This window comes from Calidris pugnax, unplaced genomic scaffold (genome assembly GCF_001431845.1).
Source record: "Calidris pugnax isolate Ruff unplaced genomic scaffold, ASM143184v1 scaffold24, whole genome shotgun sequence".
In the NCBI taxonomy this organism is placed as follows: Eukaryota; Metazoa; Chordata; class Aves; order Charadriiformes; family Scolopacidae; genus Calidris; species Calidris pugnax.
In genome coordinates this window covers 4,643,759-4,658,735 of record NW_015090922.1, presented here as the reverse complement: position 1 = coordinate 4,658,735, position 14,977 = coordinate 4,643,759, and the positions used below count along the sequence as shown (strand labels likewise).

General features: G+C 35.5%; 1 protein-coding gene across 1 annotated transcript in view; it reads left to right on the top strand.

Moving 5' to 3' along the window:
• SPATA17 (spermatogenesis associated 17) overlaps nt 1-14,339 on the top strand; it is an 87,398-nt gene extending 73,059 nt beyond the window's left edge. The window contains exon 10 of the mRNA XM_014950601.1: nt 14,211-14,339. Coding sequence (XP_014806087.1) covers nt 14,211-14,291 — 81 coding nt within the window. The 3' untranslated portion in view covers nt 14,292-14,339. The remainder of the gene's footprint in view (nt 1-14,210) is intronic.
• The last annotated feature ends 638 nt before the right edge of the window (nt 14,340-14,977 follow it).

The following is a 14,977-nucleotide window of genomic DNA, read 5'->3' as shown; positions in this document are numbered from 1 at the left end:
GATTCTTTTTGTAAACATTAGAGTTGGGCATAAAATTCTGACATAAAACCCCCCTCCAGTAAAATCCCAAACCCCCCCCCCCCTTTTTTTTTTTAATTACATGTCATGTACTGTTTAGAAGCAAATATATTTAAAAAGGCAGGAGCATGTCATATCCAATGGTGGGAGCGCCACACATTACCTCCTATTCATAGGACCAGAATGAAATATCTCTCATTATAAGATACATTCATTCGGTCTTCCAGAAAAGCAAATGACAATTTCAACTTTTGACAGTTGATATAATGATTTTTTCCAGATTCCTTACTGAATGACTGTGTTATATTTACTTTGTCATGAAGATCACTTTCAGAGGTCCCATTGGAAAGGTTCTTGATTGTTTTCTTCAAGAACATCCTTAAGGTCACCACTGCTGGGCTGCCTTTGAAAAATGTTACTCTTGATATATGTAATATAAATGATTATTAACTATCTGTGATCTTTCAAATTATTTTCTTAGGTACAGAAGGAAGGTAAGCCTGTCAAGTAAATTAAAATACACAAAATGTATCCCTGGCTACTGTTTAACTAAACGCAGAAAAGAACCTGTGGGTAACTGGAAGGCTGAAAAGAAAGGCTAGAAAAAATGTTCTGATGAAGGTTACTGATGAGTTAAAGGGTCCCATTTTGAGGGAATACTACAAAGTAGTGACTGAGAAGAGTCAAACCATTCAGTTATTTGCATAAGAAAAGATACTGTCACCACTATTCTAATCAAAACCATTCTAGTGGTTATTTGTAAGGGTTTGTTGGCAACTAGTTGAATATTTTATAAAACCTGATTTTCAGTTCCATAATTTCTCAACGGGAAAATGCAGTCCCTTGATGATGATCCAAGGCTTTGAAGAATAAATTGATTCGAAAGAGAAAATTAGATGGTACTTATTATACTGTCTAACTAGCAATCCTGTGTCATTTGTCTGTTGGATGATAAATGTCTTGCTTTGCCTACCTTCCTCATTTAATAATGAAGCTTTTATGTTAGTGGCATAAAAGAAAATCTTGCTTTTTAGTAAGAGCTAACTTTAACCAATATATCTTTGAGGGAGATATATGTATGTTTTAACTTTCTAAATAATTCATATTTAACACATTGCTTAAACATTTTAAAGCCTCTTGTTTATTAAGAAATACTTTAGAAATAGAGTATTTTGACCAACTCCTTCAGTAAATTCTTAGAGTACATTATAGTAACTCGTGGCAGATCTTTTAATGCAAAAAAATTATTCAATCAGTTCCATTGGAAACAGTAGAGTTTTGTTACACATAATTTGTTTGTATTGTTTTTAGGTGTTTAGTATTTGAATATTATTTTGTTTGTTGGAATTGAAAATCCTCGCACTGAATTGGGAAGTGCTTGGCCTTGCCTTTTGAGACAGTTTTGGATGGGCTGTTCAGCATTCTTGGAATTAAGTAGATTTGTTTCTATATCTGCAAACATAATGTATTTGAACTGCATTCCATTTGCCACGATACAAATTGAAAAGGCTATACTTTGAAGTAACTTTCTTTATGGAAATTCTTTATGGAACATATGTATGAAAGCAAACTAGTTATTATTTGATAACAGTCAGCTAGACCTTGTTAAATAGAGTTGAAGTGAAAGCAACAAAGTTTTTCACAATCCTCTAAGAATTACATGCTCTATATAACTGTTGAAAATTCCAAGTATGAGAACTGATCCTTGGCACCCAGCATAACTTAGCTATATCCATAGGGCTAGGCTAATTTGCATCAGATAAGGATCTGGCCTATAATGAATATAACCAATATATAGATAAATGCTATTTAGAAAGAATATTCTATGAAAAATGGTGTTACTCATTTTGACAGAAAAATAGACACTCTTTTTTATCTCATCTTTAAATGTACACTGCTGGCAAGTTGGCAAACTGAAGTCTGAAATCAGAAGCACATGTCCTGGTGACTTCTTGCAACAGATACACTTAGGACTAGAGAATGTTGCATCTTAAAATAATGCCTGAATGACATATTTTGTCACAATGACCTGTTACGATTGAATTGTATAATTTGTAGTGTTATTAATATATATAACTGTTCTGGATGGGTTCTAAGAGATTATGCCAGCTGTATGCTCAAGCTGAGCAAAAGACTGCAGTTTTTGTTATTTGACAATTCCTACAGAGAGCAAGAGTAGATTATTCTTAGAGTAGTAGGACTTCAGTTCAGTAAAATGGATTTTAGAGTAATCTACATTCCCTGAATAGGAAAAATCACAGTAAAAGATAACTTTGGAGTGAATGAGAGACAGTAAGTAATACCGACTGCTTGTTGTCTTCATGGTTTGATGTAAGTAGCTACTGCCTGTTTCTTTAAAATTTATTTCATGAATCAACGCTGAACTTGTTTGCTCCATTTTAAATAGTAATATGATATTCCCTTTAGAATACATTTCAGTGTTTATTCATTTAATGCAATAGCAAGCTGTTTTCAACATGCCCTTTATAAATTCAGGTTAAAAGGATGTTCCACCATGTTAGAGATAAGAAACTATAGTCTTTGTTCTCTTATAGTTTTTGTTAATCTCAGCATAATATATGTAGGGAAACTGAAAGGCATATCCCCATAAAGAGTTATTTATGAGTAGGTGTATTATCATGTGTTAATATTCTAGAATGAGAGTTATGGAATTATTCAAGAATAACCTTTGCACTTCAAATTCAGACTTCACTTCCATTTAGGTAACCTTACAAGCTTTAATGAGTTAATGTACAGAGGTATTAGCACCTAAAGTAAAGGGGATAAGCTATAAAGGCTGTGATGCACACGGTATCTGTTTCACAACTATATTGTTTTTGTTTTTCATAATGAGACTATTTGAGTCAGAATTTACACTTCGACTGTGATGACAGAAACTAAAAATATTCCCAGCCAGTAGCTTTGAGAAGTGTTAGGATCTCTCCCTTGTAGTTGTATGAAGGAATGACAGCATAAGTGAGTGGTAAGTGCTTATCATTAGCAACTGAATACCCTGCTCTTTTAAAGTATAACTTGTTAGGTAGATAAGTCTCAAACTTAGAGGAAAAAAAGAAAGAGAAACAATAAAACATTGCATATTAACAGACTTTGTACACTAATGCAAAGCTGCTTGATTGAGCAGTGTAGTGTCAACCATGTCTTTCTTCTAATGCTAAAAGTAATGCATATAGACAGAGTGACAATCAGAGTACAGCCTCCCATCAGCTGTAATTAATCTTTTAGTTAACAGAGACTAGAAAAGCTTCTCATCAGCCTCTTCTGAAGTCTGAGGCACCCTGTTTTTTGATGTTTGCATTCTCAGTAAAATTGTCCCCACCAGTTCTTACAAATTGAAACACCAGGCTAATTATGGCAGCTAATGAAGTGTGTGGAATGGTCACAGCTTGTCGTGAAACTGTTCCTTCAGCTCAGATTAGAGTTTCATCAATCACTTTTTTAAACTGATCCAGAATTGCTTCTGCCCAGTGCTTGGCATTTTTAATGCTGTTTCTGTAATTGGTTTTTTCCCCAAAGCTTAGGCTATTTTTTGAAATATTACATTCTCAGGACAGGACTTAAAAACTCCAGTTTATAAAAAAACATTTCATTATCGCCTCTATCAGCTGATCAAGTGCTAGAAAGCTAATAAAAGAAGCAGAAATATAAAATTTGATATATTGATTTTAATCCAGCTAAAGGTAGCAATAAAGCATATACACATATATGTATATGAATCATTATTACTGTGGGCTGGATGTATACTGCAATCTCATGAGACATGGTTTGTGGGCGGGATGGTTCAAATCCCACTGAAGGACCTAAATGAAATGAATGAGTTGGTCTTAGCTTATTTCATAGTGGATTGTGGTCCCCCATATATCACTCAGAGTTTGGCATGATTTGTAGTTTTTGCAGATGCCCAAGCCTTTGGCAGGAGGAAGACCAAAATGTGTTGCTATTTAAAGAATTTCCACACTTCAGGTCAAATCCAAAGTCCTCAAAGAAGTATAGGAAACTTTACAGTATAACTTATATGGCTACTACACTGTCAATGAATAAATTAGCATATAAAACATTGTAAAAATTCCTAGTTCCTGTTCATTTATAAGATATAATAGTACTCAGCTATACATTGGAAGTTCTGCATAGACATTAAAGGCATAGATGTTAAAGAAAATCTAAGGCTAAATTCTTCCCTCAACATGGACAAGGGAGCATAGAATTTAGTTTGGAAGTTATCCAGCTGAAAAATGAGATAAACTTTTGCTTATGTACTACCATAGAATATGTTTGCACAAGTTGTTACATTTAGTATATAAAACATGTATTCATAATAGAACCAAGACAGCATGATTTTAGTTTTTCAAGTGTTCAACAATATATTTTTTTTATTTTGTGCTAGTATGTGTAAACCTTTTCATTTTTCTCAACACTGTTGAATCTGAAATAATGTTTGGCTATAAATATCAACTGTTCCTCTCCCTGAAGTTTCTTAATCAGCAGCAGTTCGACAGAACTAGCTTCATGTCAATGCCAAAACAAATCTGTGGCACCAGAGTGAATAATCAGTGCTGCTGGTGATATTTCTGAATTGTATCAAAGAACTGGTGGATTTACACAAGAGTAAAAGTGCCATTAAGAAATGGAAAAACAAACATGGCACACAAAGAAGATATATTATCATATATGAATCAATACAGGCAGAAAAAATAGCAATAAATATTAGCCTAAGAGCTATTGTTCTGGTTTTATTGATTAGTGAGAACATTTGTGAACACTGTATAGGAGACGAGCAGTTTTTCTAATGTTAGCTGATCTCCAAAGTAGGCTGCCTGCAAGATGACAACGGTCTCTCTTCTGAAGGTAGGTTATATTTGCAAAACAGGAAAGCTGTTTTTCTCTTGAGCTTTCATCGCTTCTAGGACACATTGTTGACTGACGTTTAGCTAGTTGCCCACCAGGACCACCCAGATCCTCTTCAGCAGAGCTGCTACCCAGCCTCTCAGCCTCCAGCCTGCTTTGTTCCTGAGGTTAGTCTGTGCCAGGTCCATTTGGCTGTGCTGTATTTTGTGAGGTTCTGTCAGGCCATTCCTCTGGCCTGTCTACATCACTCTGAGTGATAGCCCTCAAATGTATCGATGGTACCCATTAGCTTGGTGTTGTCCATGAACTTGATAAGAGTGTGTTCCATCTCCACCTCCAGGTCCCAGCGTAGCACCTGAGGAAATGCATTTGTACCCAGGTTCCAGTTAGAGTACAAACCATTCATTGCTACTCTTTGGACCTGATACTTCACACAGTTGTTACATTTATTAGTCTACACATCAAGACTATAATTTACCAACTCAGTTAAAAGGACTCTCTGGGAGATTGTGTTAAAAGCCTCTCTAAAGCTCAGCTAGATAGCATCCACTCTTCTCCTTTGATCTGCATAGCTAGTCATTTCATCACAGAAAACAATTGGATTTCAAAGCATCATCCAGAACAATGTCAAACCAGATGAAATCCAACTGGAGTACTGTTTTTGCTGCATATGCCAAACACAGTGCTATCAATGTGTTTGTTTTTTATTGATTCTAAATGATCGCAGCTTTTTTTTTTTTTTCCAAACAGATACAACTTAACCTGATAAGATAACAAATACTTTACTTGAGGATTTCAACTCGGAATTTTTCCTCCTTAACTCCTAGTGGCACGATTTTGGCAAGTTACAGATAGTTGCAACTTGATCTTGGCAGGTTAAACCTTTTCTGGCCTTAGTCCAGCAGGTTAAAAGTGGTTCCGAGTTTGTCTTGGCAGTGAACACTTGGCACTGGCTGATTTTCAGCTGGATAGAGAATGTTGTGCTTGAACAGATTAGACAATGAAAGGGGCACCTTATAAATGGCATAAGTCAAGATTCTTATCCCTAAGTGCATTATTTTCTAATACAGGTCCTGTTGCTAGTAGCATGTATGTGATGGACAGGACAAGGAGTTGGTTTAAAAATACAAGCACTATGATAAAAATTTGTCCTTTACTTTTTCAGTCTGGTTCTTTTAAGACTCTCTATATTTTTCTGTACACAGGAATGTAATGTTAGGCATAGTTCCACCTCAGATTTAATAACTTCATAAAAGGGTTATGTATTACTCATCAGTGTGTTTTCCTACTTGACAATGTTTTTTATACATCCTAAATAAATTAAGGTGAACATCTACTCCCCTCTTAAAAAATATTTTTATAAAATACCCTGCAAGAAATAGATACTTGCATGACAATAGCAAATAAACACCTCTTGGGATTCTGAATACCTACTGAACTATTTCAACTGCACATTTGTTTTTCAGCCCAGATTCAGTAAAGTTCAAGGGTATCCAAGTATGAAATAGCTTGCAGAGAAATTCACATTGGTTTCTTAATTCAATTTACTTGTAAAAAAAAAAAAGGCTACATTAGTTGAAAAAGTGGAATATTATCTTTGGCAATTTTGGTTCAAATACAGACGTTCAGAACAGAACTTGGGCGATGTTGTTTCATAACATTGGCTTATGTATAGTACAGCATGCACCGGAACTTCCTGTGTGCCAAACTGTACTTTTAATATTGATGCTGGCTCTGAATATGTCTAAAAGTACCTTAAAAGCATCTATGTAAAGGTGATTTATTCTTCTTCAGTAGATCAGCTTTACACACATAAATAAATAAATTAATTGTCGTATTATCATGTGTTATAAACTAAATTATTATTTATAAACGAGACTATATTTATTTTTAAAGCATTGCAAAGCTAGTACATGTTTGGGAAGAAGGACCAGCCAGTGTCTGGCTTGCAGATCATCAATAAGTGGAATAAATGGTAGAGGGTACAGCTGGGAATTCCACCTTCCTTACCCTTGGGCAACCGCAATAACTGCAGGGTACTAAGTAAATGTAACAAATACACATTTGGACCACAAATCTTCATTGTTGAATTGCACATGACAAAAAGGACAGAGTAGGTTCAGATGCCAGGTTAAATTTAGAGAAGCAATGCTTACAAGAAAAAGTAATTCACTGGACCAAATTCTTCCCCTTTTTTCCTTTGTCCTTCCTTACACAAGACTTCCATCCAAGCTAAGAGATGATTTGACTTTGCTTATAAGAAAGCACTGTAAGTGTTGACGCGTTTGTAATTTGGGATATACTTTTGTTCCTTTGTCCAAACTGCTTCTAACCCTGCAGGAGCAGAAATAGGCTCTTTTCAAGGGTAGAACACGTCCTCTCCCACCTTGCGAAGATGAGGGCAAGAAGTTTTAGAGCCTGACTTGTGTTAGCCAGTTATCTCCAGACATCTCCAAAGCACAAATTAGCACAGCTTAGCTGCTAAACTAAAAAAGCAAACTTCAGTGAGCACAAATTAGTAGCAGAATACTTCTTTCTCAGAATACTAGAGAAAGGGAGGAATAGAGTTATAATTTTCATGTTAGGCTGTCATAAAGGAGTACACACTGCTGTGCTGCTTGTACTGGACACATCATGTCGAAAGTATCCAAACCTATGTGATTATCAGATCAGTGGTTTTTCAGATTTATAAGCCATAATTAGAAATCTTTCATGAGTTCTAGCAAGCACTGTTTGAGTTTGGTTTCCTCATTTATAATTCCAAAGGATGAAATGTGTAAGAATCAGTGATAGTTATAAATCTCCATGAAAGTTTAAGTGTAATAATAATGAAATGTTTGTTACTTAAATTAAATAGCAATTAATGTTTTCTCTTTCTGTTTGGAAGATAGGGTAATAAAATAGTGTTGCTAGGTTTCCAACTGTGAACATAATTTCCTTTTGGCTTTTTTTTACAACACATTATCATAATGTCAATAAAAGACTAAAACTAACAAGTAGAAAAAACTTGCATGATATAAGTGTAACACAGAAGGGTATAAAGTTGCCTTTTATGATGGCTATACAATATCATTTTATTTTAAGATCTAATAGCAAGTTGATTCAAAGGGTAAGACTCGCACTTACGAAGTCATTAAAGCAAGTAGAAAATTGCCTTCTACCATAGTCACCCAGTCTTCCTAAATCAAAGAGTTTTATTGTTGTTGATGATATTTGTGTTTGCAGGAGGTAATTAGGGAATGAGTTAGACATCACGCTCAGCCCTCAAGCTTGTCAAGAAGAACCATAAACATCACTTGCAGAAAAAAAAAAAAAAAAAAAGGCAGTTTAGGAGGGAAATTGCAGAGAATAGAGGGAAAGAGGATCATAAAATTTTAGGTCATTTTGACCATCGCTGTGTCAATCCACAATATGGAGAAGCTCATAAACTCTTCATGGAAGGACAGGATTTCTCATTGCACTTACCCAAACAAAAAATATTTAGCGGATTTGGACTAGGTAGCAGTGGTAGACAGCCAAAAGAGGAGATAAATGATGCCTCCTTAATCCCCTCCTCTGCATTACGTGGGCGAGCTGAATAGCAAAAGGTATAATTCTACCCCTTTCATCACAGCAGTGGTCACTTGTCCACTGCAGCGCAGGGAACTCCGATTAGCCACGCTTCTCCCTGGAAGTCAATACCTCTGCGGTGACACAATGAGATCGAGTCCCTAAGGCATGATCCAGGCTTTTGTTATTATCTCTTATTTGAAGGGGCTAGTTGACCCAATTGGTTAACACATTAGCTTTTCAATTTTATAGCCTTAAGTCACAGAAGGCACTATTCCTTGTTTTTGGATATTTCTCCACAGCAGAAAGTCAAATTGGCAGTCTGTGCCCACCAGCCACAAAAACAGAGTCATGCCAAACAACTGTGTCCTGAACTTTATGGCTAATTAGCCATTGAAGCTATGCCCAAGAAATAGATTCTGTTGCCCATGGGAAGAAGTGTGTAGCCATTATTAATGTCCCAGCTCATATCTCTCAATAGGTCTTCTGAGCAGTGCTGCTTAAAGAGACTAAATGTACATTGGGGAATTAAAAATTATAGTACCCCTTTCACTGACTGAAATATTGTAAACTTGTTTCACTGGGGCCAGGATTGGTGTCAATGTACTTTGTGTGAAAAGTTCAATAGAAGCATTAGTATTTGACAGCACTGGTTGAAATAAGTGAAATTAATGGAGCTCTTTTCATATACGACAAGGCCATGGCACCCCTTTCGTGCTGCTTACAGACAGAGAAAAGTCAATACTTTTTTATTACTTGATGCTGACCTACATTCTGCACTACAAGTGCCAGGCCCACTAATTGGTTTCAGTTGTGAGAAAAGTTTGCCCCAAAGAAACACTGAAGCAGATAAATCAATCTTTTTTAGGGTAGCTTAGTGGGTTTTGAGCACTTGAAATGACATTTGTGTTGTATTGACAGAATGGGTTGTTACACTCATTTTGTCATGTCAGAAGGCCCTGTACTAGTTGGAAGTATTGTTAACCAGTATTGATAAATTTGCTAAGAATAAAAGTTAGCTGGATCAACATTTTACTTGTATAACAGCTTGCCATTTCTGGTTTGCTTCCTTGTTAGAGACCTCCACAGCTATTAATAGGTCAGCAGGCTTACTATGACAGCTCAATTTAAAACTCTAATTTTACTATTACAAGCATTAGGATCATAGGGAACACTAAATATGACCACCTAGTATTAAACAGAGGGGGTTGTGGACGATGACTGTACAGTGGCACTTGGCAGTACTGCCTGGGTTTCGAATGAGGTGTGCACATGAGTCCTGTCCCAGCCTTGTGGAGAAAGCACGATTTCCCATTGCACCCTCTAAAGTCTTGATGTGTACCTGTGGATATAGATTTCAAGCTAAAGAAAAGTGAACTTTGTTACCTGTTTTACTCTTCAGTAGCATGAAGTTAGAATTAAGATTCTAGCAGGTGTGCCCACTTTTCAGTTATTACTTCAGCCATTGATTCTTAACAGAAGTTACCTACAGATACAATTCCAGCACCACAGAGGAAGTTTTTCTGAGATCCAGGACTTTCATGGATTGGTTTACCTTTTGCATAGTATATGGTGTCATGGCTGACATCATGTAATTATACAGTGTCTTCAGTATTGTTAGGCTGGCTGAGAAGAGGACTTGGTGTTCTGAATCACCACTACAGGTGGAATACTTTTCATTATAGAGATTATACAATCAATCTTCGAAACATTTTCATGTGCTACTTCTAACCTATGAAGGAAATCTGCATTCATGCAACTGAATGTAACTTTAATCTCCATTTATGCAACCAAATCTCTATGCAACAAAGTGAAATTTTTGTCATTACAGAGGAAGACTATGTGAAGCTGTGAATTGGGTATCATAAGTTTATTGTAAGCTTATTGTTCCAAGTTTATCACGTACCTAACAGCTTCATAATTATTATGGATGGGACAGATTTGCTATAGGAAAGCACCCAAAGTATGTTCATGGGAGCTGAGCATAAATGGTCATAATGGTACTTTCTGGCTTTAAAATATATGAACAGATATGCTACTGCTGTTTGCCTATTCTTGCTTTGGTCTGAAGCAGCTGACTTTCTACTTGATGAAATTTCCAAGAAGACAATGAATGGTGATTCCTATCCCATTCCAAAGTGCATTTTTATATTGCAGGAAATTGTACAGTACTCTAAATTGTTTGTAAAGAAACAATGTTAGTGTAAATTTATCACTAGAATACGAGGGAGCACATTTTGAAAGGCTTTCAAACTGATATGTAGATCTACAGGGTCTCGTTGTTTTGCCAATGTTATTTGTACATGGTCAGTATTTGTGTATGTCTGCATACTCAGACGTGAAATCTCTTTAGAAATTGCTTTATTAATAACATTCCAAATAAAAACTAGGTGAGCATTTGGCAAGTCTAATCTATGACATCAGAGTGTGCTGATTGAGACAAACCTTTGGTAGCTTTCTGTGACCTTTTTGACTCCATTGTTTAGAACTGACAAGTGCATGTGATAGCCAAGTAGTCAAATATATTGAAAGGGTCCATAGGTCTTGTTAAGCTCCGTCAGCTGAACTTGAGTCCCTCACAATTTACTAGAGTGAAAGGAGTCAAAGCTCAGCCAATTTAAAAAGGAAGTGTTATATTAACTTCATTTGGGAATTTAAAAATAGTTCTCTGTCCTGAGAATTACAAGTCTCCAATGCTGAGAATTATATAGCACGATTTAAGAATGCTTTGTGGAAAAATTCCATAAAAAGTTCAGCCCCATGCTCCTATGATCCTGAGACTGCAGAACTGTAGGGTCAATCTCACTAATATGTGGGAATTCATATGTGTAAGCTAATTCATTCCAGCAACCAACAATGAGGGTCTGAGGGTGAAAATAATTTTGAGGAAGCCTTTTTTCCTCCATTCGCAACTTTTGTTCTTGTGAACAGCTTCAAAGGGATTATCTTCTTAGCTTCGTAATTTCTATGCTATGATGCAATCAGCTTAAACTCAAGATGATCCTGGCAGTGTCTCAGAATCAACCAGCAGTGCATTGCAGCTCTTCACTGTGTGATTTGAATCTACATTTCACCATTGAATTAGACAGACACGAGAACCTGTCTCCCTTCACCTTTCCCTTTATGCTGCTACAATGACACAGTGGGGCAGACCCTCTTCAGAGCTGTGAGGTAGCTCTTGCAAGGCCAGGTGTTGTTTTCAGGCCTTACTTTCTCACACTGTCAAAACCTGATTAAAATCTGTACCTTCAAATACAGAAATGGATGGGGTTCTTTTCCTAAAAATATATTTATATTTTATATGTATACTGTGCAACATTTATCCAGTACACATTCTAAACTTCTTTAATTAGTCTAACTGTAAAGCCAGCAACACTTTTATTTATCCATCAGACTGTGTGATGTTTCGTAAATGTGGTCAAACATAACTACTGTTGTCATAATGGGAGCCAGTTGTTTAAATGCTCAGTGGTGAGTATCTAGTGAAATAGCTTTAAATAACAAGATAAACAGTACAGCTGCCAGACCGAAGTAATCTTACACTGAGGGGGCGTGTGGCACAGGAAATTTCCTCTTTGTCATTTTGATTTGAGTTTGAAGCTGGACCTGGGCTTAGTTCCAGCTCAAAAAACTGTTCACTTCAAAGGCTCCTAAATCGTCCCAAGGAGCTAATTTTGGCAGCCAATTGTTTTTGTTTGGCCAGGCATCCTAATAGCAAAAGCCGTCTGCTCCAGCAAATGAAGACTTCTTCAATGCTCAGACTCACCATTCCTGATTTTACCCTGATGTGGGGGGTGTACACCTTTTACTGGTTTCTCTGTCTCACCCCAAGTTTACTGCTTTTTTGTTAAACTGTACCTAACTGTCCTGTGTGTATATTAAAAATATACTTCATATTCTCAAAATATAGGATACTGTATTTTGCTCTGAGTTACTGCTTAATCCTGAAGAATAGCTGTATTATCTGTTTCTTTCTCAGCAACTAGAGTGGTTTGGTTGTTTGTTTTTTTTTTTTCCCATTCCCATGAACAATATTAGCCTGGTGAATTTGCTGAATTAAATATAACTAGCTTCACTTTAGAAGTAAATTATTTGCAGTTATGCTGGGGTTATAATAATATTTATTATAATAATTATATGGACAACTTTTCCTGCAGGTGCTTGAGATGCCAAACACATAATGAAAATTAAATACTGTGCCATTCTTAAAGTATCATATGAAAATATGCAAATAGGCTGTTTATGTTGGGTAAGAAATTGGACAGTAGAAGGCATAGAGAAACAGTAAAGATTAAATCTTGTGAACAGTTAAGAATGCGGTGATACTCACTTTCACACCACACAGGGATTATTTAATTTCAAATGTATGTCTACCTTGCTATTTTAAGATTTATGCACCAGATTGTTGGAGGAATCACACCAAATAACTTTAAGTATGAGATGTAAGAAATTATATGGTCACAGTTTGGCAATGCGCAGTGCAGATGAAACTCAAGTGGGCCATGTCAGTGTTTGCATGAAGCCTACCAGAAGTCATAGCTGCTCTCTGTTCACGGAGATTCAGCTTAACTGTGGTCTGTGAAGTAGCTCATCCTAAATTACCAAGGGAATTATAATTCTGCTTCACATCACTTTTCAGAGAAAAAGAAATAGTTTTCATTCTGTTTTTAAGAGAAAACCAAACCTTTTAAATTGTGAAATACGTTGAAAATGTAAAAAATTTAGCATTCATTCATGGCCTCAGACATTATACAGAGACGTGTTTCCATGCGCTTTCAGAGAGCATCATGTTGACAACAGAAATCAGTAGAAGGTGTTCAGACCAACTTCTTTCTTAAAAATTAATTATCAGATCCTAGAAAGCTGGTAATTCCTCTGTGGCATGTTATTTTCAAATAGGGAAAACAATTTTAATGCAAAATAAAAATTATGTACTGCTAAAACCATTCCTAGTGTTTCAGGGTCAAAGAAAATAATTCTATTAAGAATGCTTTAAAACCTTGATCTTAAACACCATAGACTTGTTAATAATTTGCCATGAGTGTTTACTAGTAAGAAGCTAAATCAAAATACTGATTAGAATACTTAGGTTATTTTACTTTCTTGTTTGTTGACTATATTTACATTGTATTCTTAAGGCACAAGTTCACTTGCATTTCTCTTATTAAATTTAGATTTATAAGCATTTGCATTTTAAAAAATTGAATGTAGTAACCAAGAACTTCTCCTGGAAAATACATGTTCAGGAACCACCCTGCTTGTATTTTTTTTCTACCAGAACGCCTAATCAATTTGTTGCCACTAATACTTACTGAATATGTATTTCTTTTTTTGCCATTTCTCCTGGAGCTGGTTTAATATCCATGTTTTAATGTTAACCAAGGTAGAAAAGTTAAAATATTGCAGGGATATGTTGCTGTCTTCAGCCTACCTGGTTGCCAGGGTGGAGAATATAATTCTGTAACTGTGATTTGCAAAATACTATAAATTTAGGTTCTGGAGCAGAGAATTTCAGCAGTGCCTATAGTTACTTATAGTTTGAAATACATATTTGCTTGTAATTAAATCAATCAGTTCTTGAGCTCTTCTTCAAAGTAATGTACATATAATGTAAAAATCTATGTTTCATATACATTATTTTGCATAATTGCATTCTAAATCATATAATGAAATGTAACTAGAAGACAATATTTAGAGCTCTAAAATACATTTTTTAAAAAAAAAAAAGGTAAAACCATGAAAGCTAAACTTAACTCTTTTTTGTCTCTCTTATTTTTTAGGACTTCCAAACAGTGTTACCGTCGATTGTTCTCTTCGAAAAGTTTGGAAAAACTTATTCCAGAGCTGGGCAAATAGTGTAATTGTCCTGTAAACTACACAATATAAGAGGCCTGATAAGTAATCAATAAATGTATTTCAGCAAATGCACAGGAGTATGTTGGCTGAATGTCCCATAAAATACTCTTTCTGTAGAGTCAGGTGTACTATGTCTGATGTAGTGTTAATTGATTTTGTTTGATCTTTAAACAATTCAGCTTCCAAGATTTATAATTTTTTTTTTTTATTTTTTTTTTTTGCCAGAAACCTCCCAGTATTATTTTAGGGAAATTATTTCTGAAAATGCTATATTTTATTTAATGCAAATACCCAAGGACAGAAAACCAGAGTAATCAAGTAAAAGACCTGGAATCACATTGTATTTATTACAGATTTGTACGTGAGGTTAACATTAAAAAAAGGAAAAAATGTTTAAAAGTTACATCTGCATATGTATCTGGTTCACCATCGTTCACTATTTTCAGTGTTTGTATATATCCTTTTTGGATACTGATCCATCTCTTCAGAAGGACAGGATAGGCTATTTACACGAAAGATACTATTTTAAGTTCTTTTAGCTCTTCTGGGATAGGTTGAAAAAATAAATTTCTAACAACATATAGAACTTATTATTAGATCAGATTTTCTATATGCCCTTAATTTTCTTTGTCAATAGCTGTGCATTTACTCCTAATCCCGTGTTAAGCAGACTGATATGTGGGTACATAAT